The sequence below is a fragment of the Vidua macroura genome, chromosome 6 (assembly GCF_024509145.1).
Source record: "Vidua macroura isolate BioBank_ID:100142 chromosome 6, ASM2450914v1, whole genome shotgun sequence".
Classification (NCBI taxonomy): domain Eukaryota; kingdom Metazoa; phylum Chordata; class Aves; order Passeriformes; family Viduidae; genus Vidua; species Vidua macroura.
Window position 1 is genome coordinate 31,550,539 of NC_071576.1, and position 23,291 is coordinate 31,573,829.

Below are 23,291 nucleotides of genomic sequence, written 5' to 3' on the forward strand. Positions count from 1 at the left end.
TATGGATTAAGAAATGGAAGATATGGCTGGATTTCAAAGGTATTACATCCTCATACTAAGCATATTTTAACCTAATTTGTAGGCACTATAGCTCTATAAACTATAAAGTTTCTTTAATTCTGTGGTTTAACATTGGGGAAGTAACTGTGCTTGACACTGAATCATGTATATATATATATATATATAATTTATATTTATAGACACATAAAGAAATTTGCCATTGAAATGTATCAATTTTCTAGTAAATTTTAAAACTATGTCCAGAATTCTTTTGTTTAGGTAATATATACCACCACATATGTGATGTCACACTGTTCTGACATTCTCTCAATAAGGATATTATCAGAGAAGTCTAATTCATTGTTTGAGGAAGAGCACTGCATGTAAAAGCTCTTTAATGTCCTCTGCACCCCTTAATACATCTGTATATTTGAGTGAATGCTCAAATATACATTCTCATATCTGTATATTTACTAGTGCAGAGCAACTACAGGTATTGTACTTCCTTTAGAATTCATTCTCTATATAATTTGTGATTCCCCCATGTTCACATATAAATTTAAACCTGTTTTATAGCTTTCCCATTCTTACCAATCCATGTTTGCCTGGCAGCTCATCAGCTTTATGTTCACAGCCATATTTGTGTCTAGTCTATAGAAGGTTTGGGGAAGAAGCCTCAGCCTTCATTTAAACCGCTGCTTTCTTGATTAAAATCTCCTTAAAACCCATCATTGTCTTCCCCAATATATGAAATAGTTACAAAGAAGAATTTAATAATTCTAGATTGTGGTACCTTGCATTTCTGCTTCAGACCTATCTTATCTAATACTGATGTTGTATCATCTTTGGGTTATTGGCAAAAAATTATTTGTACGGCAACATTCCAGCTCTCATGGTTTTTTTTTTTTTGTTTTTTTTTTTTTTTTTTTTTTGCCCTTCCTCCTAAAATCTGGATAAGTAAGATGTAAATATTTATTGGCTATTCACAGGCTCACTCTGGTTATGAGACCTGGTGCAAAGTCCTGGATCTTGCAAACTCTCTGTATGTGTTTAAATGGTACTGTCTATCTGTGGTTCTGCTGCCTGCACCTGACAAAGATGACTTAAATTCAGATCACTGTGACATTGTAAAATCTCCTCTGAGAATACTATATATATAAAAAAAAGTATTTGTAAAGGTTTCTTCTATCTTCATGGAGAAAACAGCTAGAATACAGCTTCATATAGAGACTGAGCAAATTCTGCTTTGTTTAATATTTTTTTAGGATCTTTCCAATTTGTTTTGAGTTCCTAAATTTTAAGGTAGATAATTTTTTGTCTCATTGTATGTCCCTAATTTTCAAAGCTGTATGCTAAGTATCCCTTTTGTCAACAGTTGATATAGACTATGTTTAAAATCCTGTATGGTATTTGGTTCTGTAAAAAAATCCATATGATTTTTGCTTTAAAGGCAGCATTTAAGTTTCCTAGTAAAAACTGTTAGTCCAAAAGGGAAATCTTACATCTTTAACAAATTGAGGTATTAAATAAATATCTGAAATATTTATAGTTGATAGTTCAGAGAGATTAGTCTTATACAGAATACATGATTTAAAGAATATGCTAAATAAAGTGCATACCCATTCTCATTTTGAAATAGATATGATCTAAATGTTTGTTGATGCTGGTGTCTTTACTAATCTGGTAGTGGTCATGCACTAAGATTCCAAAAGGCTGACGGCTTCTATTTGGATTCCTTCTTGCTGTCAGGTGTCAAGTTTTTTAAATTGGTTCATCTGTAATTGAGACAAGACACTGGCTATTCCATTAATATTTATGGTCATCTTTCAAACAGTAAAAATTTCTAAGCTAAACCCAACAGATTGAGTTTAATACACCAAAAATTTCTTACATTTGTGAATTTCAGTTATAAGTTAACTTCTGAAATGAAATTTATTGTAAATTTGCTGTAAGGGGTGTCCTATGTTATATCTTCCTGTTACTAACTGGTTAGCCTGCTTCACTTGCACCAGATGTAAAAGAAATGGGCAAAACCAACAAAATATATACAACTATGTATATACACAACAATGTATCTTACATTCATTTATGTCTCCTAAAGGATGCTCCATCAAAATGAATATCTTCCTTTCCTAACATATCTAGTGTATTTCTTCATTTCCTTATATAACCTTTGCCAGAGGTTATGAATGTGAGAGTTGCAAAGCATGCCAGTTCTGACACCACAACTCATAGAATCATGGAATGGTTTGGGTCAGAAGGGAACCTTAAAGATCATCTAGTCTAGCCCCTGCCATGGGCAGGGACATTTTTCACTGGATCAGGTTGCTCAGAGACCTGTTCCAATGATGGGACATCCACAGCTTTTCTGGACAACGTGTTCTGGTGGCTTATCACCCACATTCTAAAATAGTTCTTTCTTGAGTCCAGTCTGAATCTACACTCCTTTAGTTTTAACCTGTTGTCCCTTATCCTGTCCTTACAAACCCTAGTAAAAAACCTCTCTTCATCTTTATTATAAGTCACCTTAAGTATTGAAACACTTCATTGAGATCTCCCTGAAGCCTTCTCTTCTCCAGGATGAACACCCTCAGCTCTCTCAGGCTTCTTGATGGGACAATTGTTCCCACCCTCTCAGCCTTTCTTGACAAGAGAGCTGCTCCAAACCTCTGACTGTTTCACAGCCCTCCTTGGGACCTGCTCTAACATGTCCATTCAGTAATGATAAGGTACTTAGGTAGGGTACACCTTTCTTGGATGATTCCACTTCCTTGATCAGCATGGCATATATCTTCATGCTTTTAGTCAACCTGCCATTCTGTTAATTAATGTGTATGCTAAATGTCACTTCCTTTCTGTCGCAGTTTAACCCCAGCCAGCACCCAAGCCCCATACAGCCACTCACTCTCTCCCACACCTGTGGGATCAGGGAGAGAATCAGAAGGGTAAAAGCCAGAAAACCCCTGGACTGAGACAAAGACAGTTTAATAGGGAAAGCAAAAGCTGTGCACACCAGCAAAGCAAAACAAGGAATGAATTCAGTGCTGCCCATGGGCAGGCAGGTGTTCAGCCATCCCCAGGAGAGCAGGGCCCCATCACTTGTAATAGTCAATGGGAAGACAGACACCATCACTCCAAATGTCCCCCCTTCTTCCTCCTTCCCCCAGCTTTATATGCTGACAATGATGTCACATGGTCTGGAATATCCCTTTGGTCAGCTGGGGTCACCTGCCCTGGCTGTGTCACCTCCCAGCCTCCCATGCACCCCCAACTTCTCTGCCAGTGTGGCCATAGGAAAAGCAGAAAAGGTCTTGCCTCTGTGTAAGCCCAGCGCAGCAATAACAAAAACATCTCTGTGTTATTAACCCTGTTTTCAGCACAAATCCAAAACGTGGTCCTGTACCAGCCACTGTGAAGAAGATTAACTCTACCCCTGCTGAATCCAGAACATTTTCTTAAGGAATGACAGGGCTCTGCCTGATAGGAGAGGACATATTTAATTTGCCTGAGGTGCACCAGCCTCGTCTGCACAGCTAGTTTACCCAGCTCTATTAATAACTCGTCTTTTTCTCATGCATTTACAATTTAAAATCAAAGGAGTGATTTTTAAAGAATATTTAGTACTCAGCTTTAATGATAGATGATAGATAAATATTTTGGATATTACAGTTGGTCTTGGTATTTGGTGTGGATGTCCCTTTGTGGTCACTCTCTCATGCTATCTCATTTCCACAAAGAACTGCACAAAGGGAAAGGTGGAGAAAGCTGTAATACAAAGGGCAGCAAACTGTCTAAATGCTTCAATGACAACTATACCACCTGGATTTGGATTGAAAATAAAAAAGAAGCAAAACGGTCAATATTATGCTACTTGACTTTCTGAAGCAATTTTTTATTCCAAGAGGTTTTGTGGAGTGTTTGGTTTTGGTTTTTTTTTTTGGTTTTTTTGGTTTTTTTTTTTTTTTTTTTGTGTTTTTTTGGTGTGATTTTTTGTGTGTGTGTGTTTTCTTGCTGTATATTAGCTTATTCTGCCTTGCTGATGGCTTGATATAAGATATGGGAGTATGTTCCAGAGTTATGATTAGGCTTTTGTCCAACCACTGTTGAAGGAGTAGACTGACAACGGAAACCCCAACTCTATTTTTAAAATCTTCTGAGAACTGTCAGAGGGTGCTGTGTGAATTTCCATCAAAGAACTCTGCTGTCATCATAAGGATCCATTTGCAGTGAACAGGCTGTGGTTACTGGGAGAAATTTGTATGCTTACTGGGGGAAGACAGGCCCCAGACAGGCCCCGCCTTGGTACGTTACTACAAAGAAATAGAGGCTTTTAATTTAGAAAAAAATGCTAAAAACAACCAATTGGAAGTAAAGCTAAATCTCCTGAGAATCCACCTCCCCATGACAACCACTGATTTAAAATCTGCTCTGGATATTGGTTTCCTTCATTTGTTTGTGGGTTTTGTGGTGATTTACAATATGAGATGTCTAAGCACACCTTTTTTTTAGATGTTAACCCATACTGCTTACCAGAAGATTTATTTATAGACATTTAAAGCAAAGGAAAACCCAAGATGATATATTCATGTGACCTCTTCCTGATTCAATTACATGACTTGATGTCTGTATTTTAGGATCAAAATATTCATGTAATATGCACTTCTGTGTGGAGGTCCTAATGAATTTTATCATATTGCAGCAGACCTGTATAAGCTTTTCTAATTACTGAAGTGAAAAATATAACTTGAACCTTTTATGAACCTTTTTTAGTTCATAAGCTGACTGATATTAAACCTTGCTTTAGGTTATCCTTGGGTACATCCTCTAGTAAACAATATTCCTAGTATAAATTTATGAAGCAAGCATGTTAGTATTTACTGAAAAATTTTATCTTCACTATTATAAGTGGACAGTGTGGGGAAAATAAGTGCCTTCAAGAGGTATACAGAAGATTCATGTCTCTTTGGCAGAATGGCAAAATGTAGCTGCTGTGAGACAAAATTGGTAGTTCTGTAAACAGGAAACATTTGCTTTGCTGGCATGTATGTAAGAGAAAAAACAATAAAAATGGTTTAATGGCTCGAAATGTAGTTTGGGTCTTTTTTAAAAAAAAAGGTAATAATTAAACTTGTCCAGATAACTTATCTTTCTTAGCAGTTTACAGTTTTCTTTAAAATTTTTCCCATTATTATAATTTGTGATTTATGTATTTTTTGATGAGCAGGCACAGTTTTTTTCTTCTGCTGCCTGATAATCTGACTGAAACTCTTAAACATGGAAATACTGAGGCAATGTGAGTTCCTGTTACACAGCCGTTTAGGTTGAATAGAAGTATAAAGTTACCTATAAGAGTATTTGAATTAGGACAAATAAGTGTGTCCAAACATATGTTTGGAAATAATTATTTCAATTCCAGAAGTTTTTAGATGTTCAACATGGATCATATATATTGCATATTGCCTCTTTGTTCTGTTTGTTTCTAATTTTATAAGGAAACATAGGATTAAAGTTCATATTTCTCAAATTAACTTAAAAAGAGAGATTTGAGTTGTTGATAATTGGATGTCTTGTTATTGTTTTGATCTGAAGAAGAAAATACAATAAAAGAATACACAACAAAACTGTCCTGGAAGGCACAATACACTTTATTTCCCTATGAACACTCTTAGTTTATGTCCAAAGAGGAGGCTCACAAGTTGTCCTCCCTGTCAAAGTCCACAGGCTGAGGGTGATGGCTCAAGCTTCTTCACATCACCATGTCTGTAGCACACCTTTCCCCATGTGCTTGGTGAGGCAAATTTGCCTCTACTAGCCAGCCACTATTCAGGGGATCTCTGGATTCCACAGGCATCCGTAGTAATGCCTGGGGACAGCTGATCAATGCTGAGCCTTCAGTAAACACCTGCTAGGTTGTATTTATAATAACTACAGGTAAGTGTGTAAGCCTAGCAGGGTGCAGTTAATTTTTTTTTTTGTTTCTTTTTTTCTGTGTGTTTTGGGTTTGGGTCAGTTTTGAGACTTAAATGCATTTTTTTAGGTTTTACTTGGTTTCCTGTTTCTTTTTTCTCATGACTAGTCAAAAAAGAAAGAAGTTGCTCTTTATCTTGACAAATAGTAGGTAAAATGAAAAATCTATGTCATAGACTAGCTTTGTAATTGTAATAGAAATTATTTTTCAAGTGAGAAATGTCTTCCAACAAAAATAAGGTCCAAAATATTCAAAACTTCAGTTAGCCAAATCTGTACTGCATACTCTGCATGAGCATGGATGCTAAGAAACAGATGGTTTCCCAGGCATGGTTCTGGGAAAAGCTGTGAGAAGCTCAGAGAAAAGAATTATGAACAATTCTTAAGTTGCTGCACCTGGTCTTTGTGAACATATGGAATGTGTTATGGAAATATGTTTGCCAAAGTGTGGTTTCTTAATTAACCTATCAAGTGAAATGTATTGATTAAATGACCAATCAGGTCCACCAGTGTTGGACTAAGATCTAAAAGATGTCTCAATAAACGTGAGACCTTTTACCATTTTGCCTTCTGGTATGACTCCATGTCATCTCTGACTCAGCAGTGACACAGGAGTGTCAGTCATCATGTAACAATGAACAATTATTTTCTTTATTAAGAATAGAATTGCCTTAGCAAATAAATAAAGATTAATAAATAAAGTGGAGCTTTTGGAAACTTCCCCCAAGGAATGTTTTGTTGAGGGTTATACCTTAATTATTTGGCAGAGGAAAAGTGATATGACCATGAAGCAAGCCTTTGATGTAGCTATGTACTTTGCTCTGAATCTGATGTCTGCATGGACATGTGATACACAATTGTTCTTAATTGCAGGAAAATTACTTTATTTTTGCAGTACAAGAACCTAAACAAACTGAATAGTTCTAGCTAGATGGCAAATGAAAACATTAAGTTATTTTTTTGGCTCATAACCCCAAACCCAAAACAACCCAAGTAAGATTTAATCAAAGAAGCTTTTAATTTTTATGAGCTTAATTAGGAAGTCTAAAGACTTAAGACTGTGTTGCCTTGGTAAATAATAAATTCATCAGCCAGAATTTTTCCACATCCTTTACCTGAAGTAGAAGAGCAGTAGCAGAAATAATAAGCCATACCAGAACTGTTTTCTGTATCAGTTTCATGAAATTAATTTTTCACAGTATAAAAGGGAGAAAAAATACAAATATGCCAAGTGTTGCAGTAACAATAACTGAAGCAATAAATCCCAGAAATAGTGTATGAGTTCATAGGTTTGAAAAGTTCTGTTCTTTTCAAATGTGGAAGTAGTGGAATCCCTTAAAGTGGTGTTTTATGAAGCTTCTGTTCTAGAATTAGTGGAATAATTGACTATATCTACTAAGAAGTTGGAAATGAGGTAAATTATGGACTCTTTTTTAATGGATCACTTAAATGGCTTTATACAACAGAAACACATTGTTAACTCACTTTATTTTATACTAGTATTTAGGAAGTCTTGGGATGCTTCATCAGCTTGCTAACTTGAGTCACCTTTCTTCAATTACCTTCTTTAATGAGCAAACCAAGGAATGGGTGTGACAAATATTTCATACACAGCATCAGCCTTATACCAGGTGTAAAATTTGACTACAGCACTGAGATTGATCACTCTACCAAAAAAAAAAAAAAAATTAGATCAAATGAAAAAGCACTTTGACTACTTACTTAATTCTATATTTTCATTGTTGTCTGGTGATTTAGACTTGCTTCCCACAAAACACTGTCTAGACATTCAATGGCCTAACCTACAGCTTTTATTAAAGCTGCTGTATTACCCATGATGTAGGTGGATATTGACTGTATAATCGTCCTTTTTTTGGTAAAAACTGGCTATGATGCATTCGTTTTTTGAGAATAAGACTTAAACTGTTTGTATGATTATTAGGGACATAAATAATACAATTAAAAATAATTATTTCCTCTAAGTGAAATATGTATATGAATATGTATATGCTGAGCATGATGTCATATGGTCTGGAATACCCCTTCGGTTAGCTGGGGCTGTGTCACCTCCCAACCTCCCATAAATTCCCCAAATTCCTCACCAGCATGGCCATAGCTGTAAAAAAAGCAGAAAAGTCCTTGGCTCTGTGCAAGACCTGCCCAGCAATAAAAAGGAACTGGTGGGTACAAACAACTCTGCATATAGTTCCTTATTTTGTGAAGAAAAATGTAGATTGCAATTTCTGGTGAACTTCCCTTGTTTTCCAAGATTTGTGATAGAGGAAGAGTTGTGGGTAGAAAGTTGTCTACCAAAGAGTGAAGGCGGCTGTGCGTTTTTACTTAGTTCATTTTTTTGCAGCACTGATCTCTAATCAGCAAGTGTCTCACATTAATCAGGCCTGTTTTACCACGTTTAATAGATATGTGTTGGCTTTTTTTTTAAAGTAATATTTATTTCTTGAATGAAAGGATGTATTATCAAATAAAAGTTTTCCATGCTTTTACAGAAGAATGCACTTTTAAGCAATTCTGTATCACTTTGCATTTACATTAGTCATTCCCGTGAAAGTACCTACCTGAATGTTTATTGCAGCTGTGAATAAATTATAGGCAAAATATGTAATTTTTTTTGAGAAAAGTCTTTCTTCTTGTAGTCTAATAATGAAGTTTATTAATTATCTAGAACTGATTAATTTTCAATGTCATGTCAATTTTATTTTATCAGTTTATTTTCAGCACTAAATATTCTAGAGATTAGGTAGATGTTGACTCAGTAGGTAATAAACTAAATCTAGAGTATCATTTTCCAGCAACATTTGCATGTATGTGTTTACTGTATTCATGGTTCCGTGCTTGATAATATAGAATATATATTGAAGTGTGTCTATTTTTGAATACAACCCCTATTCAGACTTATGTGTAGTATATAAATCACTATAACTCTAAATGATGGAATATACATGCAACTTAAATGAAGGAGTTTCACTAACTGTTGGAGTTACCTTACTTTCAAATTCTGTGTTGAAAAATTCTGTAGTGAACAGTGCAGGAGCAATGTCAATTCAACAATACATTAATTCACCTTGATCATTGAATTCCTTTGCAGCGTCAAGTAATTGAGTAATAAAAATCTATTTTGCTTATGTTTTGACTTACTATTTTGTCACAGAAAGCTCAGTTTAAGTTCACCATCACTTTATATTATGAAATCTGAGGATGAAGACATCCTGAACATCAAGACAAAATAGTGTTTGGTAATGAACTACTGGACTGTGGTCCTTTAAAAATTCATTTTTAAAGTTATATAGTATATTGCTGAAGGCTAGGAATGAAAGTTTTCTGTTAAAAAAAGTTTAAAGATTTAATGTATTCACAAATGACATACTTTTTTGTAGGGACAATTTTTGTAACTTGCTCATTCTTAAAATTAGACATATTGAATTTGTAACTGTTTTAGAAATACCTTTGTTTCTCAGTTTATATTGACATTACGATATAGTCAAATTTGGAATACAACTTCAGCTTTAGCCAAAGCAAGTAGAAATTTACTTTTGCAGTACACAAAGTATGTAGTTACCTACTTTCAAAAGGAATCTCAAATCCCCCCCAAATGTCTTTTTCCTTTTTCCAAAAGTTATGCAGCATTAATACATGAATGGACAATGGATGGTATTATGACATATTAGCTACATGACACTAGGTAAATTCTGCAGCATTTCAGACAACTTGAAATATATTTTAGCAATTTCAACCTGTTTATGTACATTAACCTGTTTTAATGTATAAACCTTCTTAGGTTTGGGGTGGAGTTACTTTGTGTGTGTCCTTTTGCTAAAGGGCTGAGAGATGAATCTTAACCAGATAAAAGATTTCTGGGCAGAAGGGGAGAACTTCCACTTCCTCTTCATTCAAAATAAAAAAGTTAAGAATTGCTATGCATCAGTATTTGTGAATAGAGGGAATGATGGTATTCTAGAATGTATCTCATGGTTAATTTGATGATGCCACTAGTGGAAACCAGTTATTAGTAAATGATGCTTAGAATTTATGTACTTTTTGAGGAAGAATAGCAAAAGCAGTTTCTTGTGCAAATGCCCCTCTGTAGTGGACCATTTATGGGTGTCCTTTTCTGCCTGTGATTCTGTGCACTCTAAGCCTGTTTTATTAAAAACCAACCAACCAACCAAAACAAACAAGCAAACAAACCAAACAACAAAACCCCCACAAAAATCCCCCACAAAAACCCCAAACCCAACCTCCCCAAAAAGAAATGGACTTGAATATGGAAATGTCAGAGCTGCTAGATGAGAAAAATTACATTTTAAACACTTACTGAATCAAAACCATTTAAATTTGTTGAATTCATGGTTCACAAACTAGGTACTGACAACAAGGTACTGCTGAGACATGGTCTGCATTTTCATGATAGCATAGCAACTCCGTAAACCTCAGTTCTATTAGCATCTTCAGGCCAGAAAAGCAATTACACACCTCAGCCAGAATGATGTTTTTCCAGTGAGAATATGTTAATACTGAATCATCTTAACAGGGGATAATTGTCTCATTTACAGATTGTATAGGCTTTTCTAATTCTTTATGCTCTGTCATGAATGAATACTTTTTAAAACTTTTCTGCAAAACATTCTAAAATACCATATAATATAATATTCTTGCCACTTTTAAAATACTATTGAAGTTTTTTATCCTACATAGCAAATACCCAGCTTGTTAAGGGTTGTAGCACAAAGGAAAGGGCACATTGGCCATATAGGGCAATAACATAAAACATCAGTGTTGAATACTGCATATGTTTCTTAAGGCATTCTGTGCTTGTATTTTGAGATTACTGCACTTAATGATTGATAAAGCTTTTCTGATGCCGGTGTAAATTCTAAGTGCTTATTTTTCTGAATTCTAGAGTAATAAAATATTAATATCATTAATATTAGGAATTTCAAGATATTAGGAACTCTGGCCCTTTTATGCATGTGGGTTTAAAAAGAAAATAGTTAATTTATTTTATTAATTCTCATTTTAAGTAAGTTTTAAGTACGTTCATAGAATCATGCAACAATTTGGGTTGAAAGAGGTGTTCAAGATCATCCAGTTCCACCCCAGTGCCATAGGTGGGGAAACCTTCCACTAGACCAGATTAATCAGAGCCCCATCCAACCTGGCATTCAACACATCCAGGGATGGGGAATTCACAATTTCCCTGGGCAATCTGTGACAGTGTATTTCTACTGTAAACCTACATTCTTTCAGTTTGACGCTGTTACCCCTTGTCCTATAAAAGATAGGACATGCCCCTGTAAAAACTCTGAACACATAATTTGATTTTTTCAGGAACTATGAATTACAATAGAGGCTACTAATATACACCGCTGTGGAATGATGAGTACTTTAGTGTAGTAGGGAAAATAAATACAATTTGAGTTATATAGAAGTAATTTAATGTGATGTTCAATGTGTGCTAAGTTGCAAATCTCAACGTTATTCTAAATTTTGGTATTTATAAATTAATGTTTTAGTATTTTACTATTTTTAGCTCTAAAATATGTATTTTCAAATATTGATACATGAACTAGATGATGATAAACAATTTAAACATCTTTATTTTTATCTTACATACGTTCTAATTTTTCTGCACCAAATCCACATGGTTCTGATGTAAATTTTTAAAATTCATTAAGGGAAGCATGTAGAGAGTATTTGATTGTACTGGTAATATTTTACAACTTATTACACTGAATATCAAAAAGAAAAAAATTATTTTATTAATGGACTTGAAAGCTGAAAATTTCAGAGAGCATTTTATAGAAATGGAAGCAGAAACAACAAGAGGAAAGATCATTTTTTAGCATCAGTTAATTCTGTCTAACTGCTACATTTTTTTAGAATTGTTTGCAAAAATGTCTTGAATTCTTTTTCTGTACTGTTGAAAAGTATTGTCACCATTGATTGTCATGCAAAGCTAGATAAGAAAAATACTGTCTATAACTGCTGATTAGTCTGAAATGAAATAGTTGCCTATTTCAGTAAGAAGTGGTAAATAGGCAGTGAAGGGTCACCTAAAAAAAAAGCCGTGTAACTTGTACTCACCTGTGAAATCACACGTGATTTCAAGTGAAAAAAATGCTTTTGATTTCCCTCTTTAAAGGGTGTGTCACTTAGTTCCTTTGATGAAAATTACTTTCCTTCTCCCAGTTTTTGTTTCCAGTGCCCAAAGCTGTGGCAGTGTCATAGTATTGCAGTTGCATAAGGGGAGTGTAAATAGCAGTGCTGCTTTTAGAACATAATTGTTCAAGTGATCTCAGAGTTCAGCACAGGCGGCTGTTGTGTATCTGCTTTGATAATAATAATTGACACCAGTAGGACTTTGTTGCTGAAGGGGACAGTGACATATCATATCACTCCTGTTTTATCAGCTTCTGCCCCCTTAAAAATTTGTCAGGCAGTCTCTTTTGGTAAACAGTTATATGCCTGTACAAAAATAAGTGCTTCTACATGCTACTCTCTCAGAGGTTTTTTCTTAGTTAGTGGACATGTTTTGGAAAATAAAATTATTTTTAATTCTGTATATAGCTTTGACACAGTCAAACACTAAAATTAATCTCTTTTGGCTTGCTTATATCAGCTTTAGTATCACATATTAAGAGGTGAAAAAGGGCTTGGCACTTTACGTGTTCGGCGTTGTATTATGCAGCAATTTGTAAAAGTGCTTTTCCAGAGTGTTCTTATTCTTGGGATATGTCTTTTGAGGATCAAGTTCTTATGACTGAACTTTCACCTGAAAAATGCCTCTCAGGTCTTTGGTTGTACACAAATATTTCTATATTACAGGAAAACTTCAAAGTCAAGATTCTGAAAAATAGTGTTGATAGTTTACTGTGCTAACAAATAGCACCGTTTGCAAAATTGCAGTAAAGGTTTTTTATGGCAAGCATTAAAAATATTTTGCTGAGTAAAACTGAGTAACAGTGTACTTACAGTTTGTTTTATATTGCTAAAGAAACAAAAGGGGACAACAGTGGTAAAAGCCTTGGAGACAGTGTGCAGTCTTTGTCACTTTGATAAAGTCTTGAATATAAATCTCTATAGAAGTCTTTACATATTTGTAGATCTGTTATAGATATACATCAAAAGAATCTCTCCGTATGTACATTATATTATTTAGAAGTATATTGCATTAATTTTCAACAAATGTTGCAAGGTTTTCTTAATATTATAATGTGCATATAACTGCAAAATATTTTTTTTCTTGTTCTTCATATTGTGACAGGATGATGAAGTAGTACTTCAGTGTGTTGCCAGTATTCACAAAGAACAAAGGAAGTTTTGCTTGGCAGCTGAGGGTCTCGGGAATCGCCTGTGCTTTTTGGAGCCAACATCAGAAGCTAAAGTAAGAAGCTGATACTCTCAACTGGTGCAACTGATCAGTGAATGTTAACCTACTTACTCACAAGCACATTTAATCATGGTTTCTTAAATATGATGCTAGAGGGACCTTATGTGTGTTTTTCTTCCCGATTGCATATTAGAATTGTTTGAAAAATTTCCTGGAGATTCCAAATAAATTTTGAGGCCCACCTGAGAACAGTGAAAAGCTGCCATTCTTCAAATAAGAAAATTCCTGTAATTCAAGATTAAGTTTCCAGACTGTTATTAATATTTAAGTTCATTAAACTCCCATATTTCTATTACTCCTGTAGGTTCAAATATACTGATACACTGGATTGATAATTTTAAAAGCATTGTCACCTGTCAGTTACTGGTGTTAAGTGTTGCTCCTGACTTCATTATCAATCAAGAAATTTTAACTTCTTGACTGATACCTACAGGGACAAGAATGGTTAAGTAAAAGAGAATTTTAGATTAAAAATGGAAAATAAGAAAAAGAAGCTAGAGAGATGTGAAAGAAAAAAACCCCACCCCCCTCCAGGGTAATTATCAGAGCTTGAGAGGGGAAAGGAGAGAATAGATAAAACTGTAAACCTCTACTAAAGCATAATGTTAGAAATAAACCAAACAGAGGAGGACCTCCTCTCTCTCTTTGATTTTCTCTGCATCTTTTTCCTTAATTGTTTTTATATCTTCACTTTTCATTGCCTTAAAACTCAGCATTATCAATACTTTTATTCTTTCTTGTCACTCTGATTTAAAAAAGAAAAAGTGCATATTCACTTTAAAGCTCATGCACAGCCATGATCTTTATCATGAATCACAGAATACGGAGTTGTTAAGGTTGGGATGAGTCTTTGAAGGTCATCTAGTCCAAACTCTCTGCTTGAAATAGCTTCAGACAGAACAGATTGCTTAGGACACTTGGATCAGAGGTTCTCCAAGGGTGGAGACTCTACAACCTCTCTGGGCAACCTGCTCTACTGTTTATCATGCTCACAGTAAAAGTAGGGAGGTTTTGTTATATTTAAAAAGTATTTCCTGTATTTCACTTTGTATCAATTTCCTCTTGTCCTTTCACCGGGTTCTACTCTATAGTCTCTGGATCTTTGCTCTTTTCTGCCATCTATGTACATTGTTGGTTCCCCTTGAGACTTTTTTTCTCCTGGACATATCTTTATTTGGACATATCCGTGCCAAGAAATTGGGGAAAAAAAGTTTGCTGTGAAGTTTCATGTTTCAAAACCAGCGGACATATTGATTAAAAAATAAGGGTTCATATTGTTATATCATAAGATTCTGAATATTAGCTGTCTAGTCACTGCTGTAAATATCTTCTATCAACCTCATACATGATATAAGATCATATACCTTCTCCTCTGTTTTATTAGTGGCTTTACAGAACAAATACAACTGTCATTCAAAAAGACAGGAAAACAATAATACATAGGGGAAAAGTTTTTGCATTTGAACCTGAAGAAGTTTCATTTTACTGTGAGAACTACAGCTCAAGGAAAGCAAAAAAGCAGAATTGTTGTCAATTCATGAAGAATGGTTTTATATTGTTTTCATACAGGAGAGTAGCATGTACCTCAAAAACAAATTAATAGGCATTAAGTATAGGTTCAAAAATTAAAATAAACACATGTTCCAACACACTTTTCATCCTGTTTCACCTGTTCTGCTGATCTGTTCTTGCATGGTTTAATTTTTTTTTTTTACAGTATGTCCCTCCAGACCTTTGCGTCTGTAATTTCGTCCTTGAACAGTCACTGTCTGTCAGAGCCCTTCAGGAAATGCTGGCCAGCACAGGGGATAATGCTAGTGAAGGGGTAAGTAAATTGACCTCAAAGAACATTAAATCTGAATATACATTTTCCTCATTTCTTTCCTTGCCCAGAGTTTTCTAAAAGGTCCTGATGTATAGTATTCTTGGGACATTATTGCTCCACTACTGTAATCACATTAATTTTTCTTTGGCAGCGAGGAGCTGGTGCAACTGTCTTTTGAATATTTGTGATCGACAAATCCAGAAACATCATCAATTTGATTGCTTTGATCCTAATTCTCCAATTTCAGATGAATCGAACTGAATTGAACTTTTTTTCTCCTATAAAAAGACCATGATAAAACTCTATGGCTTTAGTTATTTTACAACCTAATGGGTTATTTTGTGTTCAGATCTTTAACTAGCACATACTATTGCACAGATGAGAAAGATGGAGTTGTATCACCTTTGGTCTTGCATTGTCAACCTTTGCATACCTGGTTTTTAGACTTCATTAATACTGACCTTTTGTTTTCCACTGCATAAAAAAGTGGGATTCTTTATTTTTGCAATTACCTTGCATTCTATAAAATAAGTCTTGATGAAAATAAAAATATATGCTTAGGAAATAAAAAGATAAATTTAAACATTTTAGAATTTCTAAGAAATTACATAATTTTTCATATTTCCAGAATATTCACCCCAAACTGCAACTGAAAGATTTAATCTGATGTTAATAATGATATATGAATATTTTATTTGGGATTTGAAGTAGAGGACATATAATCTCTTTGATAAAAATTACCTTACTCTTGCTTAAGGAGCAATAGATTATAAAAAAGAATGTAATCTGTTGTACTGTATTTATTTTGAAACTCTCTTGTCTTGCATTTATTTTGAAGGTAGGTACAATCCATTGGGGAAACTGTAATAGGAGCACAGCAGTTCATACTAAAAGCAAGTCTGAAATAAAAAATTATTTGCTTTTCATATTAAATTTAGTTTGGAACAAAGTTCTGCTGTTTCCGATTTTTCTAGAGAAAGACTGTAGCTTGTTCAATTTGTAGGTTTTGCTGTTTTGGTTTGGTTGTGTTCTTTTAATCTTTTGTTTTTTATTTTTTTAATAAGTCAAACTTACAACTAATTCATTTAAAAACTTTCACTAATAAAATATCAGGAAGAGTTTCACTGCTTGTTCTCAGTATCCATGTATTTTTTGCAAACTGAATACATGAAATTTTCTTTTGACAACCTATTTGTAATTACAGTTAACTTTGCTGTTAAGTTTTTCCTTTCTCATTAAAAAAAGAATTTTAATATATAAAAAGGTATGATATTCACTGCTACATGTTTTTCCAGTTTTCATCACCAAGCAGTGACAAGTTCCTGCAGGATTAAAACCATTTTTTATGAATGACATGTTATGAAGAAGCTTGGTGGTAATTTAACTTATGTATTGTTCACAGCATTTAAGACTATTTGCCTACACACGTATAACAATTATCTGAACTCTTGGAATATCCTTTAATTATCTTTGTCCCTTCCAAATGAATCCAAGGATGAGAACTGACCTTAAATGCCATCCAAAAAGAACTAAAAAGAAATTTGCTCTAAATGAAGAAAACAGAAAATCCAGTTTTGCCTCTCCCTGTCTTGTCATAGTTTTACATATTCAAAATTAATAACTGTACTTGGTTGAAACTACGGATGCAGTTACTTTAATGAATCTGAAACATGTTAAAGATTAATATTAACAAGCAGATATTCTCAGTATATGCTTAAACTGTTCTGGGCAGTAAGTATGTTATTTTTTCTTTCAGATTTCAGTTTCTGTATGTATATATGTATTTACGTAGTTGTTATTTTTTTTTAATGCCTGCATGAAGTTTATAAGAAAGGTAAGTGGTATCTTATTTAACTTGAAATACGTTTTTGCAAACGCTGTGTTTTACTAAATCATAATAAAAATTAGGTAAATATAAAAGCTTTTGTTAAAGAACAACATTTTTTTTCCTTTGCCAGATATTTGGCTATTGCTGTATCGACTTTGTTATTATTATTTTTTTCCCCAGTGCGTACATTTCATAATTTGTTGGAATATTTGCACCCCTTCCTTGAACTGCCATAGCTCTTCATGTTGTTGCATAGTTCTGATCATGGTCCTCTCAGAGCAGTGGAGTTCTGACCTCCTCCATCCTGTTCTGCAGGCAGCCCAAGGGGGTGGCCACCGGACCCTGCTGTACGGCCACGCCATACTGCTTCGGCATTCGTTCAGTGAAATGGTAAGTGAGGGAGCACCTGCACAGAATGACTAGCATGAATGGGAAATGTCTTTCTACCAAAATAAAAAGCCATAAAAATCTGGAATAATGCTTTTTACAAGCTATCTTCTGCACTAGATGAGACAGAAGTTAATAACTTGCAGTGTCCCAGCACAACAGAATTGTTTAAATTCAGATTCTTGATCTAACTCAGAATTGTAACTGAAAAGCTCCTAAAATGTATTATTTCTGTGTCCTTAAGGAATCCATTTTAATGATACTTCCATTAGCAAATACTTCTATGGCAAATGAATTTGTTGTGATATTCATTATTTTCTTCCCCATCATATTTTATAAGATAAGGTGTTCTATTTGACATCCCATAGTTTCCATGGATTATGCCCACAGAGATGCTGTCTTCAGTCTGCCTTGTATAAATTTCATCATACTACATTCTACAAATGAAAAATTTCAGCTGTTTTGAATCTTTGACCTACTAGAGCCCATGCAAATACGCCTAATACAAGGCTGAAGGAATGAGAAGTCAAGAAAATGCTTTCCCTCCTTTTTCCTGTACTAGAAAATGCTACATTAATCTTCTATGTTGCTTATGTTTATGAACCTTGAAAATTGTAGTTGCCTTGGTATACCAGAGTTGCAAGTATAATTACTACCTTTTGGTATGTGTTTTTAATGTTTTCATGAATCAAACTTATCATGATAGGGTTGCAATTAGATGTTTGCCTGTTCCTATCTGATGAGGCGTAGGAAACTGCAGAAGGTAGAAGCTAAATTGCACAGCTGAAGTGGAGATGTGCTGCAGTGGGAAAGGATTTTGATGTTTTAAGTTCATGAAGAGCTTCTGTATGAATAACAACATCATCTTTGACTCATTAAAAAAAATTAAGTAAGATAGTAAAATGAAGTAATGTGAATGTATTAATTTGGCATGTGTGTTAATGGATACTGTTGGGTATTTGTTTTCAATAACATCACTGTTTTGCAGTATTTGACATGTTTAACATCATCAAGATCCCAGACAGATAAACTTGCATTTGATGTGGGATTACGAGAAAATGCAGCAGGTATGGCAAGTTCTTTTTGAAGGAAAATGAGTTACTCGTTTCTAGTTTTAGAAGAGGCATTGAGTTTAATGTAACTGCAAGCTTATGAATGGGATCCTTATGTGTTCATCAGAAATAAGATGACTAAAAAAATGACTATTAGTACTAGTGACTTTCAGCACATTAAATGACTTTGTGTAAGAATGTGAGTCTTGCAATTAAACTGACTTAACACAACTGCAATGAAATGCATGATAATGGTCAAATTAAAAAAATCCATTGAATAAAATAAATTTGATGCTTTTGTTTGTTTGTTTCTTTGGTTTTGACAGAGTATGGAAAAGCCATATACTGGTGCATTCACAATATACATTATAACCAAGTAACAAAAGAAATTTGCAACTTGTAGTGCAGGAAACCAGAAAATATGTAGTGAACACATTGCTAAAAGAGCTGGATAGAAATACATTTGTAATATGGACAAACTAATAATGAGACAAAGTGGAAGAGATACAACACAAACATGACATTATGAGAAAGATTTAAAATCTAATTAATGTATTTCGGGAAGTACTGCCATTACCATTACTGCTGATGGAAATATAGTGAAAAAAAATGTGCTTCCATGAAAACACATATAAATTATGAGTTGCCACTGGGAGCTATATTAAATAAATTTAAAGGTAACTTAGCCACAAAGAGCCACAAATAGATTTTCATGCTGCTGTGTACAGAGTGCTCATGGTTACTGAAAGTGGTGAATACTCCTCAGAAAGTAGCAGGTGTCTCTGTAACAATCAGGCCCAGACATATATCTTGTAGGGAAAATCTAAGTACCTGTATACACACTTCATTAATGTAAAGCTCAAATAATGAAATACTCTGTGTTAATATAAATCTGTGCTTTCTATTATTTTTTCATTATTTTGAAAAGAAATTAAAATCAAATACACTAATTGATGATGGATAGGCACTGGCAGTGTAGGTGTTAAAACCTTTGTAAATCATAATCTTTGAATCTGTTCAGGTGACTCTCTACAAAATCTTGTGTTTTCAATGTGTGAAGTTTGTCTTTCAGTTGTTTATTGCCATACAGATGATTGCTTTAGACAGATATTAGCTGTTTGCTACTTGGCTGTCTTTGATTGTTGCCTTAGATAGAGAACATTTTCTTTAGGAATGTTGAGAAAATGAATGTATGTGATAAAAGGAATATATGCATTTAATCACTACTGGAATAGTTTCAGTGAAACCTGTTTTTATAATTTTATAGCTTTTTTTAAAAATTATTGTACATATATCTGCTTCTATCTATGAGGTTTTATAACAAGTATCTGTAGTTGTTTAATTGGCATTTGCTTAACTGTACATACACAAGAAAACCCTTGTACATATAGGTAAGATTCAAAAAAACTTGGTTGTGATCTTTCACAGAGGGCTTTGGTAACTACTGCATGCCTGGAAAACTCATAAACTGGGTGCTATAATATCACTTCTCCTTACTCTACTCCCTCACCTGTGAAACTGTGCTAATGAATCCGTTTCTGCTGCAGGAAGTATTCTTCATGCAGCAGAGGGAAAGCCACTGGCTATAAAAAATTACTCCCTTTGAAGATTAGATTTAGCATTTTACACTTGTATGGATGTAACTTCTATTTATTGTCTTCACTATAATTAGTTTCATTACCTTCAAATTTTCTTTTAGGGAGGTTTTACATGAAATATCTTAATCAAACAAATTTTTGTACTTTGGTTCTGCCAAATTTGCCCTTTTTTTTCCACTTTTCATTGTTTGGTGAGAAAGTTTTATCCAACTTGTTTTCTTCAAGTTCTTATCTTTCACACTCTGAAGAGTGTGAAATTGTGAAATGAACTGGGTGACCTGCCCAGAACGTCAGTGTGTATGTGGTTCTGTGTGTGTGTGCGTGTGTCTGTGCAAAGTAATCTGGAATCTTACATTTAACATGCAGGAAACATTCTGTGGTTGTCACCCTTAGGTTTGGATATTTTGTAATTATATGGTCTGCAGTGCTAGTGGAACTGCTTCCAGGTTTGTTATGCTGTGTGATACAGAAGGTTGTGAATTTAATATGACCATTAAACAAAAAAAGAGACAGAAGGTGATAAATAAGACCAAGGTAAGTGTCAGCAATTTCCTGGCAAGGAGACCGTCCAAGGGAGAGCAGTTCTGAGTGGTGTTTTGTAATCAATCCCTTTAAAAGTACTTGAAAAGGGAAATATCATAAATGGGAAAGATTATATGACAAAAAGTTTCAAGCAAAAAAAAAAAGCATCAAAAATGATTGAAAATAGAAATTATGTGGTTTTTTAAGGTGAATTTCTCACACGACAATTTTTAAAATGATATTTTAGTGTTGTATAATGATATCCTTAGATTTCTTGGGAGTTGTCTGTTTTGTAGAACCTTGATTAGTGCCTCTGTCCTTTAGGTGAGGCATGCTGGTGGACAATACACCCTGCTTCTAAGCAAAGGTCAGAAGGAGAAAAAGTTCGAATAGGTGATGACCTTATCCTGGTCAGCGTGTCCTCTGAAAGATACCTGGTGAGTTTGTTTCTTCAGAGAGTGTCAAATGGTGGGAAAATAAAAAGTTCTGTGGGGATATTGGGAGAATGGTTGGGATTCTTATGATTTTTTTTTCTAATCTAGGGAGCAATGCCTGGTTGTAATGCATTTTTATTTTTCTGCACTGAAAGGGTGGTGTGTGTGCATGTGAGTCCCTCCTCCAGAGCAAGCCTGCTTCAATGCCCGTTCCCCAAATTTTAGAAGAATACTAATTTTAGAAGAAATTTGTATATTTACTTTATGATACACCCTCTTATGTTGATAAATTAATGTACAAAATATCTTAAGTGCATAATTTTCATTGTTTCCTGTTACTGTTGTCTTTTTTCAGCATCTGTCTGTGTCAAATGGAAATATTCAGGTGGATGCCTCCTTTATGCAGACACTATGGAATGTACATCCTATATGCTCAGGAAGCAATATTACAGAAGGTTTGCCATTTTATTTATTTGAACATGTATATAAATTAGATTAATTTGTATGATTTCAATAAAGAGGGAAAATTAAAAAACAAATTCTCATCAGAATGTCAACCAAAATGTTTAATGAAAATAAAGAAAAGGAGATTAGGAGAGAAGAATTCTTGAAGGCAAACTGGGGCAATACAGATACATCAGCTGGATTTACTGAAGAAAAGCTAAATGAGTGCTATAACTTTAGAATAACAAAGCTTTAAGAGCTGCATGAGAAGTGAAAACTTAGTTTAATTTGGGGGAGTAGGAGCTGCAGAATAACTAAAGCCAGAAAATGTAGATTTTTGCATACAATTTTCCTAAATACTGAGAAATAAAGGTACAGGCAAAATGAAAAGCAGTTTTCTCAAGGTTCCTATTTCAGTCTCTTCTGCTTTTTATGGACATTTCCTCAATATCCTTTCTGGATGTCGCAGCCAAGCATCCTTATTGTCTTCTCTCGTTCAGCCTAAACCCTAACCACAGGGTTAGGATTTCTTTGGGGAAATTTTATGGCACTTCATGGTCATGTTTGAGTTATTGACCATGTTTGTCATGGTCACCTTATTCTGAGAAATGTCTTGTTCTGTGCTGAAAGTCTGATCAACTCAGGATCTCTCCTTATTTCAGTGCCATAGTTTGTCATTAACACTGTGGTAGCAAACATTGTGCTTCACCTTTGCTGTTCTCTATTCAAAGCATCAGCACTCAACACTCACTAATTACTTAAATGTCTTGAAGTTAGGATCAATTTGTGTCACTTGTCTGTAAAACTTAGCTTTTATGATATACTAGTATACAATAGCATAGAACAAAATGGAGCTTTAAGGGAGCTGAGAGAGATATTCCTTTTCCCTGGGATCAGCTATAGTAAGTCTTGATAGAAGATGACTTACCCTGGTGTTAGATTTAATTTAGTAGTCTTATTTGAACTATGGTTTGGTTTTTCTAACCCCAAGTGGTTTAAATTAGCATCCCACAGTGTTTCCGTGCACTGGCCCATAAGAAACTTGTCTCAGAGTGTTAGGTTTTAATTTTAAAATCATATGGGATATGGATTTTGCTTGTAATACCTTCTGATTTCTTTGGCATGCTGGAGCTGGATATTTAAAAATGGCTGTCTGGGGGCCTGCCGTTATGGGTCATAAATAGAATAGGGATCAACCCTGGAAAAGTCTGTGTTTTTTCAGGCATCACAGGTAAAACAAAAAGAAGCAAAGAGAAAAGCCATCCTACAGCAAAGCTTAAAACTTGTCACAGATGAAAAACATAATGAGCTATGCAGAGAGATCATGGAAGACCAGTTGTATATTTTAGAATTCTGTACCTGAAGAGATTTGGCAGCTAAACTTCCTAAGAGCTTACAGAATTAGTCAATCCACTGGTGCAATCCACTGTCCAGTCGATCCACTAGAACATATTGCCTAGGAATATGTCTAGACAGGTTTAGGCTCTCTTCAGGGGTGGAAACTTCACAACATGCCTGGGCAACATGTGCCAGTGCTCAGGCACATTCCCAATGCCCAAAAGTGTTTCCTGATGTTCAAACAGACCCTGCCATGTTTCAGTGTGGGCCCATTTCCACTGGTTCCATCACTGGGCACAACAGAAGAGACTTTGATCCCACAGTCTTTACATGGATAAAATCCCTTCCCTTCCCTTCCCTTCCCTTCCCTTCCCTTCCCTTCCCTTCCCTTCCCTTCCCTTCCCTTCCCTTCCCTTCCCTTCCCTTCCCTTCCCTTCCCTTCCCTTCCCTTCCCTTCCCTTCCCTTCCCTTCCCTTCCCTTCCCTTCC

At 34.7% G+C, this 23,291-nt stretch overlaps 1 protein-coding gene across 1 annotated transcript in view; it reads left to right on the plus strand.

The window, feature by feature from the left end:
* RYR3 (ryanodine receptor 3) overlaps nucleotides 1-23,291 on the plus strand; it is a 197,651-nt gene that overhangs the window by 34,900 nt on the left and 139,460 nt on the right. The window contains exons 2-7 of the mRNA XM_053979767.1: nucleotides 13,250-13,369; nucleotides 15,093-15,192; nucleotides 17,348-17,418; nucleotides 18,404-18,482; nucleotides 20,912-21,024; nucleotides 21,377-21,476. Of these exons, the coding sequence (XP_053835742.1) occupies nucleotides 13,250-13,369; nucleotides 15,093-15,192; nucleotides 17,348-17,418; nucleotides 18,404-18,482; nucleotides 20,912-21,024; nucleotides 21,377-21,476 (583 nt within the window). The remainder of the gene's footprint in view (nucleotides 1-13,249; nucleotides 13,370-15,092; nucleotides 15,193-17,347; nucleotides 17,419-18,403; nucleotides 18,483-20,911; nucleotides 21,025-21,376; nucleotides 21,477-23,291) is intronic.